General features: G+C 41.8%; 2 protein-coding genes and 1 long non-coding RNA gene across 8 annotated transcripts in view; 2 read left to right on the plus strand and 1 right to left on the minus strand.

The window, feature by feature from the left end:
* The first annotated feature begins 88 nt into the window (after positions 1–88).
* Positions 89–23,279, plus strand: si:ch211-278j3.3 (E3 ubiquitin-protein ligase RNF19B). Of its 3 annotated transcripts, none has more exons than XM_040124922.1 (10): positions 89–150; positions 9,282–9,893; positions 10,856–11,346; positions 15,819–16,024; positions 16,261–16,408; positions 18,579–18,741; positions 19,316–19,430; positions 22,234–22,365; positions 22,518–22,788; positions 22,976–23,279. In XM_040124922.1, the coding sequence occupies exons 2-10, from the start codon at positions 9,741–9,743 to the stop codon at positions 23,259–23,261; spliced, it is 1,965 nt and encodes a 654-aa protein (XP_039980856.1). In that variant the 5' UTR covers positions 89–150; positions 9,282–9,740; the 3' UTR covers positions 23,262–23,279. The 3 variants fall into 3 exon arrangements, with proteins under 3 accessions (XP_039980856.1, XP_039980859.1, XP_039980858.1); XM_040124925.1 differs by having other exon boundaries at positions 22,539–22,788; XM_040124924.1 differs by lacking the exon at positions 89–150 and adding an exon at positions 5,984–6,059.
* On the minus strand, positions 22,469–27,572 carry LOC120788800. Its single transcript, XR_005707304.1, has 3 exons — positions 27,499–27,572; positions 22,949–23,429; positions 22,469–22,854 (listed from the first exon to the last, which is right to left on the minus strand). It is a non-coding gene; the product is annotated as an uncharacterized LOC120788800 (long non-coding RNA).
* si:dkey-71h2.2 (low density lipoprotein receptor adapter protein 1) overlaps positions 27,238–27,693 on the plus strand; it is a 44,766-nt gene continuing 44,310 nt past the window's right edge. For 2 of the 4 annotated variants that reach the window (XM_040124928.1, XM_040124927.1), the window contains exon 1: positions 27,238–27,641. In XM_040124928.1, the coding sequence (XP_039980862.1) occupies positions 27,317–27,641 (325 nt within the window). In that variant the 5' untranslated portion in view covers positions 27,238–27,316. The remainder of the gene's footprint in view (positions 27,642–27,693) is intronic. The other 2 variants (XM_040124929.1, XM_040124930.1) reach the window with 2 other exon arrangements.

The following is a 27,693-nucleotide window of genomic DNA, read 5'->3' on the forward strand; positions in this document are numbered from 1 at the left end:
GGAGGAGACGGAGGGAGGGGGGGAGGTGTGTGTGTGTGTGTGTGTGTGTGTGTGTGTGGGGGGGGGGGATTTCTGTGCCAGTGTTTGGTCCTCGAGGGGAGGAGCCAGTTGTTGATTCTACGCTGCAAAGAGAAGGCGCCGCACAGAGAGGTAAGGTACCGTTTACGTAATAGAAATTATTGTGTGTTTTGTCTGCTGCCCGGGCAGAATTTCATCTGCGCGTTTAGACGCCTTTAATGTTCTTATCTCGCGTCTACTTAAGGGGTACATAGAGGTGGAGGTGAATGCGAAAACGTTGCCTATCACACATGCCACTCCCTGCAATAGCAGAATGATGCCCTGAGCAGATCTCTCTTGAAATGATTAAAGCGGATGCGTGAAAGTGTGTAAATCCTTTTTTGAAAACAGGAGTGGGGGTTCTGTATGGCCTCCTTTGATTCGCTCGCCTTTATAACACCTTTAATTTACACTTGCATTCACAACATATACACTATCGGCCTGCCTGTGGTTTATTGGAGGATTTGAAGATGTAAAAAAAAAAAATGGATCAGTAAGTTGTAATAGACTAAGAAGACTTGTAGCAGTGATATGAAATTCCACACCAACATAGGCTACAATAACATGATATTATATCAAACTTAATCCCTTATATTGTTGTTATTCCATATTATAAAGTCGGCTACGGGCTGCCAGAGGTCACTAAGACTAAGTGTTGCGCACCACATGGTACAGAAACAGAATATTTTGGTCAGGGATGCCACTGAGCACAGGAGGGTGTGTGGGCAGACTGAGGTCACTCTCATGCCTGCGAAACCCGCATTGCTGATGTGGGCTTGTGTCCAGTGGACGGATATTTAATAGGGTGCATCATCAGGTTTCCCTCCGCTGAGGTAGAGCTCAGCATCAAAACTGAAAACCGACCGTCTTTTTCACCCAATCATTGCATAGCAACAGCTCCTTACCAAGTGCCGTCCTCGAAAAACGCCTCCAAACTGAGATGATATGGTTGCGATCATTCCGGTCTACCCGGTGGAAGTAATCGAGAGAAGAAAAAGAAAACATGGCTAGTTTCTTCCCCGTTTGGCACTCGAAATGAGCGGAAACTGCTTTGGGGCAGATGCCGCTTGTGTAATAATCCCATCTGCCATTGATGTATCGTGTGTCACCGAGAGGAGTGCCATTCCATAGGCTCCAACCTACATGCAGTCATTCGTGAAGTCATATAAGCTGTACTCCATCAGAAATACCGTAAAACACTCAAGACTCCGCGCAGCAGACATGCACAGCATCACTCACTTGTCATCCGGGTTGACGAAATGCAATGAAAGTTTGATTTGACAAGTTTCACGGCAACATTTGCGCCTCATTCATGTTTCCACTGTAAAGAGGTCAGATTAAGTGCAGTTTAATCTCATATTCTTGTGACACAAAGACAACCATCTCTACAGGTCAAGCGATAGATAAATTAATGATAGCAACACACCTGGAAGCAAAAACAGAATAAGTTGCTTCATCATTTTCGAAGTAATAAAGCTACCTAGGTAGTCGGAATGCCCCTTTAAAACTTCTACTCAAAAACTTTTCACCTATACCATATTTTCTGTGGAAAGGTGCTTGAGTGTGTGCTGCCTTTGTTGTCAGAGTGAAATTGGTGTGATTCGGCATGCTGAATCATGTCAGAAGGTAAGAAAACAAGGCTCCAGCGAAAGCCCTTGTACATTATGTAATGACGTCCAGCGATGCTGTCGGCCAGGAGATCGGCTTTCTCTCGCCCGCTGGAACTAAATTAAAAATGAGGGTGTGCTGCTGTGAATAAAAGACTGAGATGTGTGGCCGGAGCTTTTGTTTTGGAGCGCTGTTGTAGCTGACAGCACATGGAAGGGGTGCCATTTCGTGGTATTGCTTCCTTTGCTTGCTATAAGGTGCCTGAGCAGGTCACAAGGTCACGCGGCCATCTTGTTAAAGTCATCCTGAGCTTGACAGTGAGTGTCCACCTCCTGCAGACCCATTCCTCCCACCTGCCCTCATACTGCTGAGACATTCGTGACTTATAGTAACTTTCCCTATTGCACTGTGAAAGATAGACTTGATAATGATAACTAGTCTATAACCTATTTATAAATTGATATCATATTATAAATACAGTGGACCAGTTAAGGAGAAATGAGCTGAATAAGTATGTTTTACATCACATTAGTCTGTTATAAATTATACCCCCTAAGTTACTCTCCAGACGATGTGTCTGTCAGGGCTAAAGCAGTGTATTTTTCTTCGGAAAGTTTCCTTCTCCCGTGGGACCCAATTCAACATGATTGATTTTTAGCCTCTCTAGTGCTGTGGCTACTTAGCTCTCAGAACGACTACGTGTTTCCCAAAAATATAACAGCAGGTTATGATTCACATAGAACTTTCGCTCATACACTACTGTATAAAAGTGACACATAATTTGATGTATATTTACAGTTTTATCACAGTTATTCAAATTCATTAAATCTGATATCTAGGCTAGTATTTCCGCCTGAATAGGGGGTGATTTATTTGTTCTCTGGCGCAGAAAGAAAGTTCTAGGACAGATTTTGTGTTTGTCCTTTAATACTTTGTAATCCCTCAAGAAGCCTTAAGAATTCAAATTCCTTTAAAGGCTGTTTTATCGGATTGTTCATTCTCTGTACTTCAGTCACTTTCTCTAGAAAGTGAGGGAAGTATGTAACATCAAAGGAGCACCAGAGTCCTGTTGTGTAAAGAGGGGAGGTCAAATCTTTAAGTGTGTCTCTGGCCTCAGGAGCATTTTAAAGTATAATGTGTACACACACACACACACACACACACACACACACAGTCATTCAAGAGAAAAGAAAAGCATTAAGCTGTAAACTGAAGATGTGCTCACTCTTTCCGAGCAGCATCCTCCATCCCTGATGTTTGTTAACCATGTTCCCTTGAGCTTTCTGACGGACATTAAAGAGGACAGGACCTTTCTCTTACTCCCCACTGTCTCATCGTTGCATATACAATGGGGTCCGGAAGTTAGAGACCACAGTGGTGTCAGACTTTTGGGCCCGACTGTATTTAGAGAGAGGTCATAAAGTTTGCTTAACTTAATGGTTTCAGAGATTTATTAGGCCTTAGATTTACACTGCATTCAGAAAGTATTCAGACCCCTTCATTTCTTTCACATTTTGTTAAGTTGCAGCCTTGTGCTAAAATCGTTTCAATTTTTTTCCTCATCACTCTACACTCAATACCCCTCAATGACAAAGTGAAAACAGAATTTTAGAAATTTTTTGCAAATTTATTAAGAAGGAAAAACTGAAATATCACATTGTCATCATTCCTCAGACCCTTTGCTATGACACTTGAAATTTAGCTCAGGTGCCTCCCATTTCTCCTGAACATCTTTGAGAAAAAAATTCTGCTGCATTGAAGGTTCCCAAGAGCACAGTGGCCTTCTTTATTCTTCAAAGGAAGAAGTTTGGAACAATCAGGACTCTTCCCAGAGTGGGGCACCCGGCCGAACTGAGCAATCGGGGGAGAAGGGCCTTGGTGAGAGAGGTGAACTTGAACCCAATGGTCATTCTAGCTGAGCTCTAGAGATCCTGTGTGGAGATGGGAGAAAATCCCTGAAGGACAACCATCATCACTGCAGCACTCCACCAATCTGGGCCTTATAGCAGAGTGGCCAGATGGTAGACTCTCCTGAGTGAATGACACATGAAAGCTGCTTGGAGTTTGTAAAAATGCACCTAAAGGAGTCTCAGACTGCGAGAAACAAGATTCTATGATCTGATAAAACCAAGATTGAACTGTTTGACCTCCATTCTAAGCGTCATGTCTTGAGGAAACCAGGCACCGCTCATCACGTGCCCAGTACCGTCACAAAGGCGAAGGATGGTGGTGGCAGCCACAGGCTTGGGGGATGTTTTTCATCAGCGTTTACAGGGAGACTGGTCAGGGTCGAGGGAAAGCTGAACGGAGCAAAGTGAAATCTGGTCCAGAGCGCTCAGGACTTCAGACTCCTCCGACAGGACAATGACCCTAAGCACGCAGCCAAGACAACGCAGGAATGGCTGAGGGACGGCTCTGTGAATACCCCTGAGTGGCCCAGCCAGAGCCCTGACTTGAACCCAATCGAACATCTATGGAGAAACCTGACAATGGCTGTCTGCCGTCAGTCACCATCCAACCTGACAGAGCTTAGGAGATCTGCAGAGAAGAATGGCAGATAATCTCCAAATCCTGGTGTGCAAAACTCGTCACGTCACTCCCAAGAAGACTCCAGGCTGTATTCGTTGAAATAGATTCAACTAAGTACTGAGTAAAGGGTCTGAATACTTATGTCAATTGGATATTTCAGTTTTTTCTTTTTAATAAATCTGCAATACTTTCAAAAATTCGGTTTTCACTTTGTCTTTGAGGGGTATTGAGTGTAGAGTGATGAGGGAAAAAATGAATTGAAACGATTTTAGCACAAGGCTGCAACTTAACAAAATGTGAAAGAAATGAAGGGGTCTGAATACTTTCTGAATGCACTGAAAGAGTATGTTTCAATACTCATTCATCATTTTGCCTTGATGCTTTTTTTGGCACAAAATAATTGGTTTTGATTTAGAATTAATAGACAGGGATTGACACCACAGTGTTTTTGGATTTGTGTGTTTAAATTACACCGGTACCACTTTGTCTCACTTTAGTTTCACAGCGATTAAATGACCCCTTTCTATTCGATGTTTATTCCTTTTGAAATATTAAATGCAATCAACTTTTTAACCCAGGTTAACCCCAGTTTCCCATTTAAAACGCGGGAAAACCTGGTTTATTTAAGGACTATGTTACAACATCACATATATACAGTAAAGTTCATCTGCTTGTTACAACATTCCATTGAAGCTTGATGATTCTGAATGAGTAAATTGTGGATGCTGTGTATCATTTTACACACATTTCCACAATATTCGGTAGCTACAGTGACCTACTTAACAAGGAACTGTTTGTCCATAAACAATGTCTTTGTGATGATTGACCTTTTGGTGGGTCAGAGAGGTTAAGGAGGTTAAAATGAACGCTCCCACTGAATTTTAAGGCTTTTGATATCCCATGGGCACCTGTTCTGTTGCTACAAGTTTTGCCTGGGACTATATACGGTGGTTCTCACTGCTTCCGAGTCAGACTGAACAGTAACATCCATTGTCCCTGAATCACAGCCAGTGGTTGTAAAAGAAAAACAGCATCTCATTATCCAGAAGTTTCTTCTGCCATTTTCCTTCTCTGCATCCGCATAATTCATATGTGCTTAATGACGTGGGTGCCTGTGTGCTTGGGTGTGTGTGGATGTGAGTGCATGTCAGTGGTCTGTGTTTCTGCAGTTTCTGATGGATGGATGATCTGATTCAAGATGATGATGATGATGCACTGGATAATAAAGTAAAGATGCTCTGCACAGATTGTGAACAGGACAATTGGAGTGAAAGAACATGATCTGGGATAAATGGAAGCTTTAGTCAGATGCTGAAGAAACAGGAAAAAAAAACAACATGTAAGTCGACCTAGGTAGTGGAAAGTACTCGGCTCAGCCTTGGCCTTACTTCGGCGCACTTAGTTGGCAGTTTCAGACTGTCTTGCCAAAATACTTTGGATGCTTCTCGGAGCTATAACTGGTCCAAAACAGGTCTGATTTGTGTAGTAACTAAATGGAGCTGAGCCCCTAAATCCAAGTCAAATCTGGCAGTTAAGTACGGACCAGAGCCAGCTCCCATTTAGTCCTCTGGTACCAAAACACAGCAATGTTTGTCGCCCTTTAGCAGAGAGTAATAGTTTTGTCTTTAACTCACTGTGTATATTTTTAAATAAAATGGTTTCAATGAAACATTTGTGTAAAACTAAATTGTGGCCCTAGTAAAACATCAAACTTTGTACTGAAATGACTCAGGACAAAGTCCCTCATTGTTTATTTTTGTGTTTGTATGGTTTCTTACTGTTATTTTATCGTTGATGTAATGTTCTGTACGATCTGATTTCCTACGAACGGCTTTATCTGTGCTCTGCTGTGTACGGGAAGTGAGGTTTGTGAAAAACAACCCTTTTAATTCGGAGCTTTCTGATGAAAAAACTTAATTCCTCACATTGACAATTTATCCAAGTCGTTAGGCAGTGAATTGCGTTGTCGTAATTGCTTGGCTGTCTGACTTTAGTGTAGAGCGATAAGCCCTGGCTGGAGCCCACTGAGCTGTATTTTAAAAACAATCAATTCCGTGTGTCTGCGTGTGTGCGTGTCTGTTTGTACGTGTATCTGTGTGCCTGTGTGTGTTTTACCGCATATATGTGAGTTTGTAGGCATAGATACACCATAGAGAACAGTATGTTCATGGCTTGCAAATTAAACTCTTTTGAATGTGTTATGTGCGTGCTTTTGATGTCTTCATATGTAGGAATTATTCCTATAAATAAACAGCAGCACGGCGGTGTGCTCATCATAGAGGCTTTGGCTCCTGTGCTTGGGCTAAGAAAGTCAGTTGCCATGGACTATGGACGTTGGGGAAATTTAAGAGGATGCACAACTGAGATTTAAAAAAAAAGAAAAGATGACAGCAACAGTTACTGGGAACTGCACTGGGAAGTGGCATCTGGTGAGAAAATGCTGTGGTAGACCTAAACCATTTTAAATTGTTGCTGGGTGCTGTTCCTTTTTTTTTTTTTTTTATTACAGATGACTTTATTCAACAGTATGCATTCATTGCTTTGGATTTTTTTTTTAGTCTGCAAACAAAGTTCTCCATGAGAGATGTGGACCGCAGTTTTTATTTACATGTTGGGAAAGGTAAATAGTTGCCAATGGACCTTTGAACAAATACAAGTGAAGTCCAAACGATCGTGACTGATGGTCAGGTTATGGCGTGCTTCAATCCAAAAAAAGAAGACACCAAGAGAGGGATTAAAAGGACTTTATTAAAGACTTTTAAAAAGCTGAAAATGTGATTGTTACCCTATCTCTCATCACTGTTTGTTCTTGAGGTGGATTTCTCTCAGCAGGAAGCAGTCTGAGAGAGTTTTAATGACACTGTAGCTGTGACTTTGTCATTGTATCCTCTGTGTTGTCCACCTGTGTGAATCAGAAAGCTTCAAATGTGTTCACCATTCATCTGACCATACTGAAAATACAGTACTTCCAGCAGAGCTACAGCGGGGAAAAAAAAACAAACTCAAATCATCTAATCAGCCGTTTATGGTGCCAACTTTTCCAAGGGCTCGAATGTCTTTACTGTTAAATTAAAATATATAATGATGTGCTGCTGCAAGAAGAGCCTGCTATTCATGTCGGTTTTAACATAACCACCGGACTTGAATCTTAATACAACTCTAAATCTCAGTCTCTATGCAAGACGGCAGGTTAGGTACTGCGGTGTTACATACATCGAGATTCTTTGTGCATCCCTGTTTAAAGAATGATGAAGCATATTGTAGCTCCTGTAGCTATTCCCTGCCTCTGGCCATTGCAGTTGATTTCATATAATAAAAAGTGCATTGCTTTTAGAGTTCATAGATTTTACTTTTTCTGTAATTACACAATTAGATAACACAAAACTGTTTTGGGTCTTAACATAGATGATATTCTATAATCACATCATATTTCATGTCGTATACTGCGGTCTGATTTGACGATATGGTGACAGCTACTGTATTTGGTCTGGGGTTTACATGAGTCACCTTGTGTTCTCTTTGCTCTCTGGGCCCGATTATGTTAGCTTGCGGCTGCCTAATGGGGACAGAATGAGTTGTGCTGTCTATCACCGCCTCTCCTCTGTCTCGCCCTCACCTTCTATCTCCCCCAATTCTTTCTGCCACAACGCTCTCATCCATCTGCTATTTGTGTCTCATGGCTGTGACCTTACTGCTCATGTCTGTGGACGTATGAATGGGAGGCCAGGGTGCAGAGATCCAAACCTCCAATTTTTATTTCGTGCAACTGACTGTCTTGGGCTTTCAAATATAGATCTAGGGGTGAAATGGTGTAGCTTATTTCATGAATTGCTATTTTTGTGACTTTATTGAAAGGAGAGATTTCAAAATGTGTTCCTGGTCTGCTTTGGTTTCGAGTTAATGTCCTTTGGTGTCAGGCCTGGTCAGACCTCAAGCCTCTTTGCTGTAATTAAGTACGAACAGGTTGCTAACAATTAAGATATAACAAATGAAAAACATCATTGCGCAGATTGAGCTATCTATGTTTTTGTGTAAAAGTCCTGTGTGCTATTGTTTTTCTATATAGTGGGGCTCTACATTTGCAGCCAGAGGGGAAAAAGTTCATAGAAAAAATGTTATATTCATGTACATGGGGTTCGCACAGAGGTTTCGCTTAATAAAAAATGTTCAAAAGAGAACATGACTGCAGATATGAATTAAAGCAAGCTGTAGCTAATTATGCTTTAAATCATGGATATGGCATTGATGTTGGACTGGGCAATATGGTTTAGATCGTCTGTTCCCAACCTTTTTGGCCTGTGACCCCTTACAATGGAGAAATGTCTACTTGCAGCCAGTTGCATATGTCTAGCAGTTCAACCAAATAGTGAGTGAGTGATTTTTTTTTTCTTCTTGCTATTACGATATTTGAATCGTTATTTGAACTCTGAAGAATTAAAATCACCCCCAAATGAACAAGAAAAGAGCAAAGATTTGAGAAAAGTCAGGAAAATAAATCTCTTTATCTATTCATTATGTGCAGCAAAGATACTTTTTTGTGGCTTTTCCCTTCTGTTAATCCTCTTGTGGTTAACCAAAAAAAAAAAAGAAAGGTATGGATGTCCTGGTGGTTTAGTGCCATTTTCTTTCAACCTTTTTGGCTTGTGACCCCTTAAAATGAAGCCATGTCTGCACATTACACTCTTACTGGTTTCTACTAGTTCCCCCAAAAAGTGATTATTTTTTTTATGTTTTACTTGGATAATCTTTTTAGAGGCTTAAAGAAGAAAATTTATTCAGTAATACGCAAGACAAAATAATCAAAGTTTAGAGGGGAGTCTGAAAAAGTCTAAAAAATGCAATATTAATAATAAAAAATAATCAAATAATTATATATACAATATAAAATGTGTGTGTATACACATATATAGATATACATATAAAAGTTGATCAGTAATTATACTGAATGATCACCCTGCCTTTGATGCATTTAGCAGCTCCACTTTTCATGTAGGGACTGCTTTATAAAATGACAACATGTCTTCACAGAGCACTGTACATGTATTTCTGATTCGCTGTCATGATTGTATATTTGTTTCCAATTTAAGGGGACTGCTATCAGTGAAGAAGAGGCCTAACATGATGAAGGAGAGCCAGCCAATTCAGGACTAGCTCAGACCGAGGGAACTGCAGTGGAGGTGGAGGAGAGAAAGAAGACTGAAGGGACACAGTAGACCACATGACCAGACCTCGGAAAGGCTCCAAATTAGTGATGTTGCCCTCGGGCAGGGATTACCTCCTCGCTGTCGTCTCCCTCTCCGTCGCTCCCGCTCTTCCTCCCTCGTACAGCAGAGCAGCCGCCCAGCTCCAAGACTCTGAGCCGTGAGAGCTCGCTGTGCTCACCCACCCACAGACACACACACGCACTCAAACACACACACGCATTCACTCTCTCTCTCTCACACACACACACACACACACACACACACAAACAACCACAGTTGGCATCCTGCTCATGGTCGTTGGCCTGCCGTCCTCAGCCGCTGCTCCTGCTCTAGTCCCAGACCATGAAGAGACCCAAGCAGCAGACGGGGCCGCTGAGCTTCCTAAACTTCTTCAGCAGAAAGCCCAAATCCGAGCCGAGGCCCGAGAGGCCTGTGGAGGCCTGGCCCAAAGAGGAGGTGGCCATCACCCTGACCCCCAGCGAGCATCCAGAGCAGGTGAGGATGTGTCTCCTAATACCGTTAATGTTGTTTGGGATTGAGTGGAAGTGAGGAAGTAATTCCTTATCAAATACTTTGATTTCTATGCATTTTTTTTTTCAGTTTTACTTGTGTAAACGTTTGATCTCGGTCCTTATATGTTCGAGTTTGAGCTTTAATTTTATCAAGTCCATTAGGAAGCCTGTATAGGGTTTATTGGTAGTGCTGGCTTTGTACACACTGACAGAAATTTGTATGTAGATAAAAATTTACTGATGTGTCGCATGTTAATATATATATTTTTTACATTATTCCATCTTGCTACACTATTAAATACTCCTTCTGGTTGTTAAAACGGTGGCATACAGCTGTATTTTAAGTGTCATTAGTATTAAATATTATACTCCTACTTTTGAAACACACAGCACCAAGGACATAATAATATATATATATGCTTATTACTCCATATCTATAATTTTGTTTGCTATTGTTCACATACGTTTCAGAGGTAATTTTTTATAAATTTTAAATGGTTCTTTAAAATGACTGAAATCTAAATGTCTCTCAAATTGTTGTGTCAGACAGAAGAATCTGAAGAGAGGCTGCAAATGATTAACTTTGGATGTATTACCTTCTGCTTGCTTCCTCCATCTCCCATACTGTTATAGCCCAAATCCATTAGAGTGTTTATTTAATTAATTGGTAATTTCTAGAAATTGTGTTGCCAGGAAACCAAGTAGACCAAAGAGAAAGTGTATCCACCTACATGCACACTCACCTTTACTGATTTCAAATAGAAATGTGAGGCTGCTCCATTTGCTTTGATTTATTTCTTAACTTTCAAAATACAACGTTTTTTTGACAACAGCAGCAGAATATCCTCACAAGTCTTCTGTCTCTCAGTTTCACCCTGTGTATGAGGTCATTTTTAATGCACTTAATTGGATTTGGTAAATCAGAAGCTCTGTAATTGTTCACAGGACCTCAGCCTCACAGCACAAGAGGCTGGAGAATCAAGAGTTTCTGGAGCAGAAAGAGGAGAAGGAGGAGGCCTGCCAGTGGCGGGTGAGGTGGGCGAGGACGGTGCCGCCACAGCCGAATGCGTGGGCGGGGCCAACACGGGCTCCACTGGCGTCCTGTCCCTCTCCTTCTCCAGCCAGGAGCAGCTATTGGACGAACACCTGGAGGAGTGCCCACTGTGCCTGCTCAGTCAACCACGTTGCCACTTCCCACGACTCACCTCCTGCTCCCACCGGACATGCTCTGACTGCCTCCGCCAGTACCTGCGCATTGAGATATCAGAGAGCCGGGTGGGCATCGCATGCCCGCAGTGCCCTGAGACGCTGGCGCCACTGGATGTCCGTGCCATCCTGGATGACCGGGCACTGCTGGAGCGGTTTGAGGAGTACCAGTTGAGGCGTTTCCTGGCTTCTGATCCAGATACACGCTGGTGCCCTGCACCCGACTGCAGGTGAGAGTCGAACTCGTACCACCACCCTGCACCATTTATATGTAGGAGTAAATCAACAGTTTTTCCCACAACAGTTTTGAACATACTATATTTACTCTAGAAAATCTGTAAAATTCATTAATAGTAACACAGAGTCCTTTTTAGTACATAACTTGTTAACTGACAGCATAGAGAGAAATATTTTAATAGGGAAGAAGATAAGGCACAGCAAATTTAAGAATAATGGCCTCTCTGGATTGTTTAAACTTGTAGAACAGCGTATTTTTATGGACATCTTGAGTCACACAGTCACTGTACTGTAATTAAAAAACAATCAGCCCTAATCCAGCGCTACAATAGGACAGCTCTTGTCAAAACCCCGGCATCCCACCACTGGCTTTATGTTGTCAAACACAACTGCGAACAGTTATTCAATGTCAGAATGATGGATTGGACTTTAAAAAGCTGAACTGACAGCGGGTGAAAGCTCAGTTTGAGTTTTATATGCATTCCCCTGCGAACTACAACTTTTCAAGAATCTGTCTAAATATATCTAAATGTGTGACTACATACAGCAACACCAAAAACATGTTAAGAGTTAAAGGAACAATTTACCTTTATTCAGTTTATTACAATAACACTTTAAGAATCATTATTTGTGATGTTCCTGGCATCTCTTGGACCATTTCACCGTTTGTCTTGTTCACTGAAGATAACTGGCTGAAATGTGGATTACATCACATCACGTAGAGACGTTTAAAGCACAGCTACGCTGGGATTTCATTGCAGAATCGATCTCGGACACCATCATAAATCATACAGGTAGAAAGTCACTGTGGAAGAATCAGAGATGTGTATTTTTTCCATTAACGGCACCCTCGGTAGACCACAATGCAATGCAACCACAAGACATGTTCCTGGCTAACTCTCTTCTTTTCTGCTGTTGTTTACAACATGCACCGACACTGAACCGTTGCTCTACCACTTTAATGTTCATGGATGGGTAACAGGATAGGGCTGCTGACGGGAAATCATAATGTGTTTCTGCATGTTGTGTGTGTGCGCATGACTCTGTGTGTGTGTGTGTGTGTGTGTGTGTGTGTGTGTGTGTGTGTGTGTGTGTGTGTGTGTGTGTGTGTGCGCACAGTGGATATTTGTGGTCAAAAGCACGTATGCACCGGGGTTCAGGGCTCAGTGGTAGGCTGTCTGTCTCCCAAGCGCCCAGTGCTCACAGCCCAGTCATGATGGATGAGCGGAGCAAAAATCAATACCCCAATCTGTCTGATGCTGTGGTGAATTTATTATAACACAGAGAAACAAAAGAGATCTGATTTCTATCTAAAAAAAAAAAAAAAAAAAAAAAAGTATCCAAAAAGAATCACTGAAGTTTTAGTTTGACATATTTTTAAAGAGAAAGTTTAAAAGGGAAGTGGCAGTCACTGTAGTGGTGTTTAAAATTTCAAGTGTCTAATAGTTCCCACAGAGTGGAGCTTTTGATGTGCTGACCCATTATGTAAACTATTCATTCACAGTTATGGTTTGTGTATTCCCACGTTCCCGACATACAGGCATTCCTCGAGGTCTTAGTGACAGAAGCTTATCTGGAGATTATCTTGATTCTGAGAACGTGTGGCAAAAATGTGTATTTTGTGCTCTGTGTGTCTCCGTCCTCTTTTATCTCCCTGAGCCCGTTTTTCATGTTTTTGCTGCATGTGTGATGCTACTGTAGGTGGTGTCAAATGAGAAGCGGCAAGGTATTTTTCAGCAGAGACAGGAAATCTGCCGCACGAGTATTAGAGCTTAACGGTATGCAAAATAAAATCAAATAAATCATATTGCAGTTATTTTGACGGATGTTGCGATTGCCGTGAGTCGTGATTTTGTGGGAATGGTACTTTTTGTATTTCATTTTCAGAAAAAAATGTAAAAATGATGATGTGATTTTTACATGTTCCCTTACGTCTAGTGAATATGGTTTATAGGCCGGGGCATCTCTGTAGCACCACGATGCTTCATCGATTACTGTGAATGCTGTGAAACATTTTACATTTATCAAAAAATTTATCTCCTGCGATTTGGACATTGCACTTCGCCATATTGCGATTTCAATAATATTTCGATTAACTGTTTAGCCCCAACAAGTATTGCTGGAGGAAAACTTTCTGTGCCCATGTTAATGTCAAATAACAGCACTTAGATCCAAGACTATTGCAGTTTGATGTTTGAGAAAGCTTAATTGTTTGTTTGTATTTGTATATTGTGTTGTATATTTTTATTGACATCTTTAGTTACACAGCAGCCATTCATTGTACTGTCATTACCTTAAAAAAAAATCTAGTGCCAATCCAGCCCTGATCCAATGCCACAATGGGACAGCCCTTATTAAAATGATGTTAGCTGCATGGCCTGGTAATTAGATTTATCTGAGTAAAAATTCGTTTTGCTTTGGACTTCTGTCAAACATATAAATTCTACCACATACCTTTTAAATTTTCTCATTTTCAGATACCTACTGAATTAAAAGGACCCTGTGGGCTTTTCTTGCAAACAAACAAAGTGTGTTTACAGTCAGTTTTTCCCACCAAAATGCACAGCAAACATGTTGAAATAATTTTCTTTGCAAAGCTGATTTTTAAGATATTTTCAGACGTGTTTTGTTTACGTCCATGTGTACATTGGCTAACGCTCTTCCTCTTCCCTTCCTTCTACTGTGGCACTGCTTCTTTACGTTTCTTGGTGCATTATCACCACCGTCAATCGGTGGAATGGCCTGAAACCATTGGCTGGAATGTGTGTCGTGATATGTGCACGCTTGTGGACAGGATAAAAAAACAAAACAGAGATCCACTCATGAAAACATTTGCTCCATAGCTCCAACTAGTGGTCAAAACTCCACAGGGAACCTTTAAAGTCCCCCTTCTAGCGAAAACGTTTTGCTTATCGTTACCTCACTTGGATCTTTAACCACGGATGTGCAGTACAATGTATGTGCAGAGTTTGACAACAGAAGGCTGTTTTCACATCCATCTGCTGAAGGTGAAAAGTTTCTCTGTGCTCATCTTAAATCTGAGTTTAAGACGTCTGACTATAAAACATAATTTTTATAGTCAGACATCACACTTGTGGACCGTTAGTCCACAAGTGTGATGTGAAAGCTTTAAGCCTCCAGTGCACATACCCCAAGAACTAAGTGGAGTAGGAGACATTTTGTGTCCAGCCATTAAACTTTTGAAAGCTAAATGATTTGCATATTTATAAATTCTGGACTTTTCAATGAGGGAGAAACATAAATAGATTTAGTTCTATATAATTTTAACTAGGTAATTAAACTTTTTTTTATAGTAAAACTTTAACAGACACAAATTATTATTCAAAGCAGAGTGTTTTAGATGTCTTAAAACATGTCTGGATGAGATCTTAAGACTTCATATAAGCGTGTATTTTGCAAAAGGCTTTGCTAAAACTTTGATCTATCTATGATCTATATTTCACAGGCAAGACATAAAAGTGCAGTGCTGCTTGTCAAGTAAAATTCGATTTGAAGGGTATCAGCAGCCTGTGGAATTGCCAGTGTTATGTTGTAAGAACTTCTTTAAGCATCTTTGCATAATGCCAGTTATTGCTGGTGTCTTTGACAAAGATACTCACTGATACCTGGAAATGTTTTTATGCATGAGCAGGTCCCCATTAGAAAAATCAGCTGTTCAACTTTAGAATCAGACATAGTCAGTTCAAATCTAGTTTGACTCAAAAGTGGAATCCAGGCAGCCGTCTAATTATCCTGGTATGTGTGTGTGGCCTTCATCCTGTCAGATCCATCGTTCCCTTCAGATAAATCTGAAAACCACATAAGGCTGGAGCTGCCAAAGGAAAGACCCTGGTGGAGCTTTTTAAATACTTCACAGCAGAGCAGTACTGCTTGGATCCTCCAGGCCTTGTAAATCACACACGGTTCCATTAGCTTGTACTTGACCATTAGTCACGGGATCTTTCAAATATTAAAATTCATGTTAAAATCCCCTCTGAGGAGTGAGATTAGGCCCCTTGTTATCATCATAGTGAATGCTCAAGATCTGAGGATGGAATCATTTCTGGTCCAGGTGTGGAACTCTGGAGGCCAGTCCCACAGATTGTTGTATCTCTCTTTGCATTGTGATTCACTGAGCCACGCTGTCAACCAATGTGCTGTTTGTGAGCAAAGACAGCAGTGAACAAATCAGTGTGCTTCACCAGGCTGAGCAGCAAATCAATACAAGGGGAGCAGTAGATTTCAGAATCATTATGTTTTTTTTCATTTTTCATAGATATTCCAGACAGCCTACCAAAGCTATGGTATTTAAATGAAACTGCAGCCACGGTGGTAGGGCAACAGGGTGGAATAGTGAGTAGGGAGGGAACCTGGGATGAAACCTCTGACCCGCCCCCCGGGATCAGTTATCATATGAATCATGTCCAGTCGGTCATCCTTATCTGCAGTTTCTCTCTGTCCTCAGCTATGCGGTGATAGCTTACGGCTGTGCAGAGTGTCCTAAGCTGAGCTGCGGCCGCGAGGGATGTGACACAGAGTTCTGCTACCACTGTCGGCAGCTGTGGCACCCCAACCAGACGTGTGACCAGGCCCGGCGTCAGCGAGCCCGCCACACCTCAGGCGGCAACGATGCCTCCACGCTGTACGTCTTCAATGAAGAACCTGGTGGAGGTAGGACCGGCAGCTACTGTTCAGCTTTGCTGCAGTCTCCGATGTCTTTTAACATTGACATTGACATGTTATATCTTGTTTAGCTTTTGCCGAGCAACCAGTGGAGACTCCATAAAGTTACTGCTTCTAGCAAAGAAGAGTATTTCCTCAAAAATGCTGAGCTATTCCTTTAAGTGGATAAATAAATATTGCAGAATGTGTGGTCAAGCCATTCCATGTTCACTCTGTTGCTGTAGATGCAGAGGAGATCAAAGCGTGCCCTCGCTGTGGTGCCTACATCATGAAGACCAATGATGGCAGCTGTAACCGTATGAACTGCACTGTGTGTGCCTGTCAGTTCTGCTGGCTGTGTATGCAGGAGATCACCGACGTGCACTACCTCAGGTGTCAAATACTCAACCAAATGCCCACATCTAACTCAGAAACTGTAATTTCATGAAGGCAATGAAATGATCAGTCGACTGTCATTTAAGTTAATAATCAGACAAAAATGCCGAGCAGAATTTAATGTTTTCCTCCTAACTATTAACGCAGTATATTCCTGTTTTGGACTATTGGCCACCTTGGGCTCAGGATTTTTTTCACTATTTTAGACCAAATAACTAACCAAAAAAAAATAGAAGACTGAGTAAGTGATATTGTAAATAATCATTAGTTGCTGCCCAATAATGAAATATCTTGGTTTTTGCGACCTTTACAGTAAAAGCACTGCACAAAAACACAAGAGAAAGAACAGCAGAATTTGATCAGGTGAGGTGAAAAAATGTTTGATGGCACAAGTCCAACTTTGGCATTTGTAAGATACATTTCAATTCATCCTAGAGGCCTAAAACTAACAACAGAATTCACTAAAATTAGTATACCTGTGTTCACACCACTATTCCGTCTGTAGGTTTTTAAGCAAAACCCAGCCAGCGATAAAAATTGGTCAAGTCAGCAAGACACCTGCAGTATGTCATTGTTTAGACGCTGCACTGCTTTAAACTGTTCGTCTGAGCTTCCATTGACTTTTCCCGGTCCTGGAAGGGAGTCACTGCTGACTTGTCATCAGTTCAGCAGCCCTGTCGGCCTCCATGTTTCCAATGCGGCAGAATATGTAACTCAAGCCGCAAGACTAGCCTAGAGGCTGATAAGGTAAATTCAAAGAAACAGTGTAATCTTTGTGTAATCCCCCGCCTTTTCTTTTCTCTCACTCAGTCTGTCTTTCACACTACAAATTACAGTGAACGTCCTATACAACGACAAAGCTTTTACCATCTCACAGCACATTCGGAAGTGCTGAGCACAATAATATTTCAGCATTATTCCCCCACTTAGGCTTTTAGAATCCCAAAGTTACATTTGCTGCTCGAACACAAACGCATGCTTTGAGAAATAGCATAGCCCCTTGATTAAGACAAAACAGCATTAGTCAGAGCTGTAGTGCTTTCCTTGGCAATTAGAATTACACTACAACACCAAAGTCTGACACTAGATTAAAGTAACACTCACGGTGACATTTATTGTACATAAAGTCATATCAGGTGACAGAATATCGACTCCTCGTAAACAGATTTAAATAACCAGGCTTTTCTATTTTTCTAACAGCAGCATGCAAGAAAAATGACTATGTGAATTGAAGCAGCAAATGACTGTACTTCAGGGAGATAAAATGATGAATGCAGAGGAGATCATTCAATTTGGGTAATATTGTAATGGCAGCAATGAGACAGCCCGCTAATGTTGTCATGTTGTTGTGAGTATTTATTTCACGTTTCATTCAAAAGTGTTTTATGTCTGTGCCAGAGTTGTTTGAAGCTGCGTGAAAGGTCATGATCTACATAATGATGATTCTTTTGTGGGCATAGACTGTATCTAAGTGTATGTACACATACCGTAAATTTTAAGTATGAAGTTTGCATAAAACCAAAAATCAAATGTGCTAATGAGGTGGTAACAAGACCTAGAGTCTACAGCCATGACATTTAGGCACAGCGGTGCTTTGAGCTAAATGCTAACATGCTCACAATGATAATGCTAACATGCTTGTGTTTAGCAGGTGATACTTAGCAGGTTCACCGTTTTACTCGCGCCTGTTAGCATGCTAACATTTGCTAATTAGCACTAAACACAACGTACAACTGAAGTTGACGGGAATGTCATTAGTTTTGCACCTGTCATGAACAACAATACTGGGCAAATGAAATATTGACCTGAAAACGATGCTACATGAAAAGTTAAGGGAATCACCAGGGTAATGAGAATATATCCTCTAGGGACCTTGAATATCTGTAGCAAATTTCATCCGGTAGTTTTCAAGATATTTCACTCAAAACCAAACATGTCAACCTTAATGTAGCGCTAGAGGAAAAGTCAGGGGACCATCAAAGTCATTAGGATTCATCCTCTGGGGACCATGTGTCTGTACAAGCTTTCGTGACGACTCGTCTCATAGTGGTGGACTAAGCAACAGACAGACTGATATTGTCATCCATAGGATACCCCCCCCCCCCCCGAACTCTGTGCATGATAATACTCAGCTGATCTCTGCTGTGGTGTCTCCTGTGTGTTTCAGTCCCTCAGGATGTACATTCTGGGGGAAGAAGCCATGGTCGCAAACCCGCAAGGTACTGTGGCAGGTGGGCATGTTGCTTGGAGCACCGGTGGTCATCTCCCTCATAGCAGGCATCGCCATCCCAGTCATCATTGTGGGCATACCAATCTACATGGGCCGAAAGGTACAAAAGAGTCAGTAAACAGTGTCTCATGGGAAATGACTGTTTTAAATAGATTCACTTACTTTTTTTGGGACTCGTTGAGTTTGTGCACTACATCTAAAATGTGCAAAATGTTCCCATATGTTTATAGTAAACAAATTAATTTGACTGAATTAAAAAGATTACCTTTTTTACCTTTTTTTTTAAATGACATGTACATGTTTGCCAGCCTCAGTGTAAAATTCCAATATTCTCAAATCCTGTTAATTTGCATGTAATCAACAGATGTGAAATCACTTTTGAACACATCATCATGCACATCATGCAGGTCAGGTGGACTGTAAACTAATGGCACACCTAATGGCAACTATAATGTCATTAGGTGTGAACTATTTGTCTGTCTTTGTGTTAGAACACTGTGGTAGCCCGGTGACCTGTACAGGCTGTCTCCCTTTCCCCTCATGCATGCTGGGATGCATTTAGTAGTTGACATGAATAAGTGATGGGAATAAGTGGTTGTAGTGAATGAGAACAACAACAAGGAACAAATGAAAATTTCCAGCATCTAATTTATGTTTTATTTATTACCTTCCAGGTCCATGGTCGCTGTAAGAAAAACAATATCTCAGGAAGCAAGCACTATTTGACTGTGGCAAGTGGCGTGATGATGTCAGTCTTTGTGTCGCCGGTCATAGCGGCTGTCACTGTGGGTAAGGAGCAAACAACATGGCCACATTCTGTCCTGCACACTGAGAGGAGTAATTAAACAGTAAAATTAGCTTATCTGTGCAAAATTAGTTGTAAATTAGCTATAGAAATAGATTTTTTTTTACATAAAGTGGGTAAATTAAACACAGTATCCTGAAACATAGAAGTTTAGGGCCGACACCAAAGAGACCTTATAAGCTACATATGCAAATTTTAAATATTTGTGTTGGAATATTAAGCTGTAAAACCAATCGGATTTTCCAGCGTCTGAGGCAGAATTTATTTGTATCAAAAAGTCAATAAAGATACGGATGATCCATGGGGGTTTGAGCAGCACACTGGCTCTCAGCTATGGAGCGTCTATTCCCCTCAACAATGACAAAGTAAAGACTGCCGGATCAACAAGAGAGAAAACCCCACATTTGTTCCCATCTTGCACACAGTTCTGAAACTAAAATGTAAAAGAACAGTTTGATCTTTTGTGAAATATGCTTATATGCTCTCTTGCCAAGAGTTGGATGTAGAAAAATGATACCACTCTCATGTCTGCATGTCAAACATGATGCTTATCTTTGCATGAAGAATGGCTGACCTACTAACACCTCTAAACCTCGCTGATTAAAACGTGGATTTCCCAAAACGTCAAACTAGTCCTTTTATAAATCATGAGTTATGCACATCTGAACATGCCTCCAGGCTTCATTTGGCACAAACTGTTTATTGTACAGCCATATGAATACTCACAAACTAGGTATCTGTATGCAAACATACCACTTGATTTCATTACCACACACACACACACAGAATAACGTAGCATTTTGATGACTCATGCCACCTCCTACCGGACGTAAGATTCGCAGCTGTGAAAGAAATCCTTAAGGCTTTATCACCTTCTCAGCTTCCCTCTGCGCTGTCACAACCATCACCGTACCGCACGGTGACGGGCCCTCCCCTGGCACACACTCATCACACACACACACACACTGAAACACACATATAGCCGCACTGTACTCCTCACCCTCGACTCCTACCCTGTGTATCCCTTCGCTCTGTCTCTACGCCCCTTCAGTTTAATTTTTCATTCTGGCATCACTTACTCTCCGCTTTACGTTTTCTCATATATCTTCTGTTTTTCTGCTCTCACTGCTCCACAATTGTTATTTTGTTTCTCATATTTCAATCACAGCTCCCTGTCGTGTTCTTTCTCTCACAAACTGACTCATACACACACACAAAAACACACACACACACACAAACACGCACGGCCTCTCGTATTCACTCATCTCTCTCTGTGAACAATTTGGCTAGCAGGCTCATCCCCTCTTTCCCTAGTTTCACCCTGTTGCTGAGTCAATAACGTCCCAGTGTTCCCGCTGTGTTAATGATGTCCCTTTGTTTGGTTGGCACTCTGCTTTGTGTTCCCAAATTCCTATCTCAATCACAGGTTGCATAATCACACAACATAGGGAGGCTGCTGCTCATCGAGTTTGGAGGTTTGTTGAAAGTTCTTTTGTGAAAGTTATGAAGGAGAGCGGGGAGAAATCAAACTTGTAAAATGAAATTTGACTTCGTCAGTGTAGTTATGCACTGCAATTTTCTCATTATGACTTAATATAAAGACAGGTGTTCCATCACAGCACACACTTTATCCGTCACTTAACTGTCGTGTCAAAATCGGATTATTGTATCCTGCCAATCCGTGAACTAGGTAAAAATCTTTCCTGCTAGTGCATTTAGGGAAGCTTTGACAATCAAGTTTAGAGAGTCAGCCGCTGAAAAGCCATGCACTCACAACCTTTGTTGTCAGAAAATAAGTGTCCACAGCAGGGACGTCTTTCCACTTCTCAAGATGATTAATCTATAATCATATATAACCAGGAAATGGCATCCTGGCCAAGGTAGCAGCCCCACAAAAAAAACAGAGGTTTCAAAAGATATAACACAGAGTTATAATGAAGTGGATCAGATATGAAGAGAATCGTCAAGGTTCACAGACATAAGGACACAGACAGAAGGAAGAAATAAGATAATAAGAAATATAAAAACGGATATGCAGTAGATTAAAAATTCTAATAAGTAAATACATGAAATGGATGAATAAAGCAAGATCAACCTGACTACAATTCAATTGGAATGGATTTAAGAGCTTGCAAAGAAATGGGTCCCCTTGCTTGGTACGTACCTTAGAAACATAAAGAAGATTTCCTGGAGCAATAAGCAGTAGTTCCCATTTTTATTTGGAACAACAAATTGCATGAATGTGGAGGTTAAGATGCCAAGCAAGGCTTTATAAATCAGTGTGTACTGGGAACATTAGTCCAGCCAACGGTGAAGCAGGAGGGAGCCCCCCCCCCCTTGTGTTTGTTTTGGATCATTGTGATAATATAATGATGAAAATGTACAACTCTTTAAAGGTGCACTCCGCCAATTTAACATGACATAAAAAGCGGCTAACTTTAAAATGTATTTACTAGTCACGGCCAGTACTATTCTGAGAAAATGAATGAAATTACATTGCATGGATTGGACTTTAATACTAGAGGATTAACCAGGGAAGGATGGTTTTATTGAAATATAGTGACAAGTTGCATTATTATAGTTTCCAGTGATATCTGAGCCTGATCCATTTTTGTAAATCTCTCTCACAAGCCCCCCAACTTTATTGCAATGTAATACTAAATCGCAGCAGCACTCTTTTAATAACCATTTGTATATTATCAAGAAGAACCAGACTCTAGACAAATGGTTTTGATCATGTATAATGTATTATGAAGTGGTTTCTCATACTTTTCTGTTTTCCTCCAGGTGTGGGTGTACCTCTAATGCTGACTTATGTCTATGGGGTCGTGCCCATGTCGCTCTGTAGGAACGGTTGGTGTCGACCGCAGAGTGAGCCCCCTGACACACACAAAATCCAACTGGAGGACTTGGCCAGCTGTGAGTACAGAGTTTAGTCACTGTCAAGTTTAGGTCAGGGATATCATATACTAATACAGTTTACATTAGCATTGACATGTGATTTTTTTTTTTTTTTTTTTTTTTGCTCCAAAACACGGCCTAATCTGATGAAGTTTCAACTTTTCTTATAGATCTTCTATTCTCTCATGTAGTCAGTGACCACTGGACGGGTCAGAACAACCCGACGCTCAGCAACACTAGCGTCCAGGAAGTCAGAGTCAGTGTACAGGAAGTGGGTGTCCTCCCAGGTACGAGCACCACACCCCAAGAGCTAGATAGCTATGTGGGATTGGATGAAGCCACAAAACGCCATGAATATACCCAGCAGGACAGCCCTTCGGACTGCGAGGTGGTTATTGTGCCTGACAGCAAGCTCGATGACACACAAGCGCTTCCTTCGAGGTAGATGTTGCCTCTGGATTTCCTCGTTTATAACGTCTCTTTTAGGAAGGATTTTGCTTTTTCTTTCTGCAAACAAAAGTTAATTTATTTCTGATGTAACATCTGTATTTAAGCAGATAGTCCTGCTGCTACAGTGATTTTGACAGTTTTGAACTCATACCTCTACATTTGTCTCTTGTCACTGCAGGGAAGGAACCAATATTGAGGTCCGTGTGGAAATTGAGACCCATCCCAGAGGTGCCCGCCAGTCCAGCCTAAGTAGCATCCTGTCTAGCCGAAGCTTGTCAGTGGAGTCCCTGGGACACTTGCAGACCCAGTCCCACGACAACTTGTGTGCCTCAGAAATGGAAGGAAGACAAGAGGGGGGAGGAGGAAAAGGAGAAGAGCAGGAGGGAAGAGAGATACCAGCAGCAGAAGCAGCAGGGGGATACAAAGGGACAGTTTTCCCAGTCTTTGAAATAGATGGTGTATGAGGTCCTCCAGTGCTGGCTTTGTACTTGGTTGAAGATTTAGTCAGGTTTTATGGAAATAAACAAATCCATGAGCTGACGTGTCACTGGATTGACCTGGAAATCGTTGGCCAAGGTCACCTCCTGCTTCCAAGACAGGCCCGCCCACCAGATGCCTTCTAGCTCCAGCCTCTAGGGAAGACGCGTGTTTAGAGAGAGCAAATGAAAAAGATCAGAGTGTGTGAGTGTGTGTGTATGAGACAAAAGAGCATGAGACTATAACGTGAGAACTGGAGGGGGATAAACTGTAAAGCAGACAGGATAGCACCCATCAATGAATCTAAAACAGAAGTGACTGAGAGCATGTTAACCGACTAGTTCAGTCTGTTTTTTTTCTCTGTGGTCCTTTCTGAATAGAGACTACCATATTCCCCCTCTATTATAAATCTATTTCAAGAAGCCCTCTCTTCGTCCGGCTGTACTCTTATACTTCTTTTAGTGACCTCACCTCCCTCCTCCCTCTCCTCTACAAATAAAGAAACCCTCACAAGCATGATTTGTTTTATGGGGGATTAAGAATCTAACATCTGTCTTGTCAATGAATAAATATCAAACACTTCCCGAGCCCTGCTGCTAGACAGTAAGATGATTTTATTTTCTACCTGAGAGGATATCTCCAGAATTTTAGGATGCAGTGTTCACACCTGAATTGGGCAACCTTAAACAGACGACGCATGCTGCATAGTTCGATTACTCTTTCGTGAAGGAAAGTCCAGCTGGAAATGACATCTGGAAACGGCTTGAACCTGTAACTTGCTCTGTACTGGATTCAAAGAGGCTCTGTGACATTGTGGCCGTGATTGTTTGAATTGACTGGAGGGCTTATAAATACCATGAATTATAACTACTAATCACAGATCCACTGTCTTCCATGGAAGCAGATAGGGGGCAGTGACACTTTTGCATTGTGTGAGTGCAGCCCTGATGAGGCTATTTCCGTCTAAACTGAGGAGGGAGACATTGCTTTGGTTTGTAAAAATGCTCATTCTAATGCAGATACTGCAGCGACAACGACATGGCAGCGACACTGCACTCTGAAGAGTCTCGACTTTAAAAATAGCTGCATGGTTATACTACTCGCTGTGTATCCAGGATAACACATATACGCACACACAAGCAAGACTTACATGTACGCATTCACAGCCACACACACATATACCCACACGCACAGCAGTCGGCGTAGCTCCAGTAGTTTGCACTGCTGAGAACATTAAATATAAACTAAAGACCCTCTCAAATGATCACAGAGCACCAAAATTACAACAGCAGCATGCCACATCAGGCTAAACTGTAATAACCCCTTCTAGATGATCTGTGAGAAATACATGACTATACATGCACTGCTTAGCTTCCTGAGTGTGAAATACTTGTGAGAGATGAAGTCAGACATGACATGATAACCTGTGCTGGGTTGTGGGGAGAAATTAAATAAAGATTTCACCATGAAGGACAAAAAACACAATGCATGTTTTGTATGTGTCAGAAATTAACTAATTTTTCTTAAGCAGAAGTTCAAGAGGAGTTGGACAGTTCCAATTTTCCTAATATGGCACAATGTGGACAAGTTGTTTTTTTTTTGTTTTTTTTTGGGGGGGGCGCATTCTGCCTTTAATGTATAGCTTTACAGGAGTGCAGACAGGAAACATGGGGAGAACGCACCAAAAGTCCCCAGTCAAAACTGGGCAGGAGGTTGCTGCAGGTTGTTACAAGGGTTTTCACCCTTTTTGTCTTGTAACCTCTCAAATCGAAGCAAGGTCTTGTTGCGATCTGTGTAACCAGCTGCAAGTCTAGTTCACCCCCCCCCCCGTTATTACATTTTTCAGTCTTGAAGAAGTAGATTGCGCTACTAATTCACAAGAAAAGGGCATAGATGAAAGTCTGAAAAGATAGACATGACCTTGTGTGTTGAAGTCAGTCGGTTTTTCTTGCCTGTTGCACAAATCACGGCCCCTGAAGGTTCATCTCACGGCCCCTTGTGGGCATCCTCACCCTTAGGTTGGGAACCATTGTCTTAGACGACTAGGCCACCTGGCCAGGACAATTGTTTTTGTCTCAACTTGTCTTTATTTAAAACATTATTCATAAGTCATTTTGTTAAAACAACAACAACAACAAAAAAACTTTACTGCTACTCAATGGTATCCCCAAACATTATAATGCTCAAGTCAAGATGGGTCAATGCAACATTGCAATAACCAGGTACAATCAATAGATGGCGCAAACATACAAAAAATAGAAAAACTTATGCATTCGTTTGAAATTTTGCCCAGGTATGTGGTCGCTACTTGATCCTTGATCAGGAATTGTTTTCGGATCCCAGCCTTAAAAAAAATTCAGCACATGACGGGAGAAAAGTGGCCTTGTCCATCACTAGATCTCTAATTTGAATTCTGTCATTGATGAAGACAACAATTGCGTATTTTTTTCTGATGCAGGCCAGAAGTATTAAACGCATTAAAGGGATAGTAAGACCAAAACTTGGCGGCAGTGGGACAACCGGAGGTCAATAAGCCACAGAAAATCCTGGGAGACGAGAAGCGCGTGAGCTCATTAGCTCATCAACTCCTTGGCGCGTGGGAGTCGCTCCACTCTGCAGCACGTCTGAAGTCTGAAGTTGTTTTTTTTTTTTTTTGGTTTTTTTTTTTCCCATCAAGGTTGCCCCTTCAAACTAGAGCACTTCGGAGGAAGCTTCATAGCCCACCAAGGTTAGAAGGACACGCCCTTAACTTTGGAAACGGTGCGGTGGATGCGTGTGCTCGGCCTCGGCTGCCCACATTACCGGCGGAGAGGAGGAAAAGGGGAGAGATTGAAGGTGGTAACTTCTATCAGCAGGCTCTCTCTTCGCCTTTTTTTTTTTTTTTTTTTTTTTTGGGGGGGGCGCATTCTGCCTTTAATGTATAGCTTTACAGGAGTGCAGACAGGAAACATGGGGAGAACGCACCAAAAGTCCCCAGTCAAAACTGGGCAGGAGGTTGCTGCAGGTTGTTACAAGGGTTTTCACCCTTTTTGTCTTGTAACCTCTCAAATCGAAGCAAGGTCTTGTTGCGATCTGTGTAACCAGCTGCAAGTCTAGTTCACCCCCCCCCCCGTTATTACATTTTTCAGTCTTGAAGAAGTAGATTGCGCTACTAATTCACAAGAAAAGGGCATAGATGAAAGTCTGAAAAGATAGACATGACCTTGTGTGTTGAAGTCAGTCGGTTTTTCTTGCCTGTTGCACAAATCACGGCCCCTGAAGGTTCATCTCACAGCCCCTTGTGGGCATCCTCACCCTTAGGTTGGGAACCATTGTCTTAGACGACTAGGCCACCTGGCCAGGACAATTGTTTTTGTCTCAACTTGTCTTTATTTAAAACATTATTCATAAGTCATTTTGTTAAAAAAACAACAACAACAAAAAAACCTTACTGTTACTCAATGGTATCCCCAAACATTATAATGCTCAAGTCAAGATGGGTCAATGCAACATTGCAATAACCAGGTACAATCAATAGATGGCGCAAACATACAAAAAATAGAAAAACTTATGCATTCGTTTGAAATTTTGCCCAGGTATGTGGTCGCTACTTGATCCTTGATCAGGAATTGTTTTCGGATCCCAGCCTTAAAAAAAATTCAGCAAATGACGGGAGAAAAGTGGCCTTGTCCATCACTAGATCTCTAATTTGAATTCTGTCATTGATGAAGACAACAATTGCGTATTGTTTCTGATGCAGGCCAGAAGTATTAAACGCATTAAAGGGATAATAAGACCAAAACTCTGCGGCAGTGGGACAACCGGAGGTCAATAAGCCACAGAAAATCCTGGGAGACGAGAAGCGCGTGAGCTCATTAGCTCATCAACTCCTTGGCGCGTGGGAGTCGCTCCACTCTGCAGCACGTCTGAAGTCTGAAGTTGTTTTTTTTTTTTTTATTTATTCCATCAAGGTTGCCCCTTCAAACTAGAGCACTTCGGAGGAAGCTTCATAGCTCACCAAGGTTAGAAGGACACGCCCTTAACTTTGGAAACGGTGCGGTGGATGCGTGTGCTCGGCCTCGGCTGCCCACATTACCGGCGGAGAGGAGGAAAAGGGGAGAGATTGAAGGTGGTAACTTCTATCAGCAGGCTCTCTCTTCGCCTTTTTTTTTTTTTTTTTTTTTTTTTTGCTTTCCTCCCTCTTTGGCGCATACGCCGTCGAAAGCCCAGCCCCGCTGTATTTACCTCCCCGTGGTCCGGTGACTGGGGAAATCCACCTGCCGGAGAGCAGACACACCTCGGGATGGATGCCCTAAAATCCGCCGGCAGAGCGATTATCAAGAGCCCCGGAGTTCCGCGGCACACTTGGGGAACTTCGAAGCACGAAAGTGAGTCGGACAAATGTGTGCGTGTGCAAATGTTTGGATTTGGTACAGTGTT

This window comes from Xiphias gladius, chromosome 4, assembly GCF_016859285.1.
Source record: "Xiphias gladius isolate SHS-SW01 ecotype Sanya breed wild chromosome 4, ASM1685928v1, whole genome shotgun sequence".
NCBI lineage: Eukaryota > Metazoa > Chordata > Actinopteri > Istiophoriformes > Xiphiidae > Xiphias > Xiphias gladius.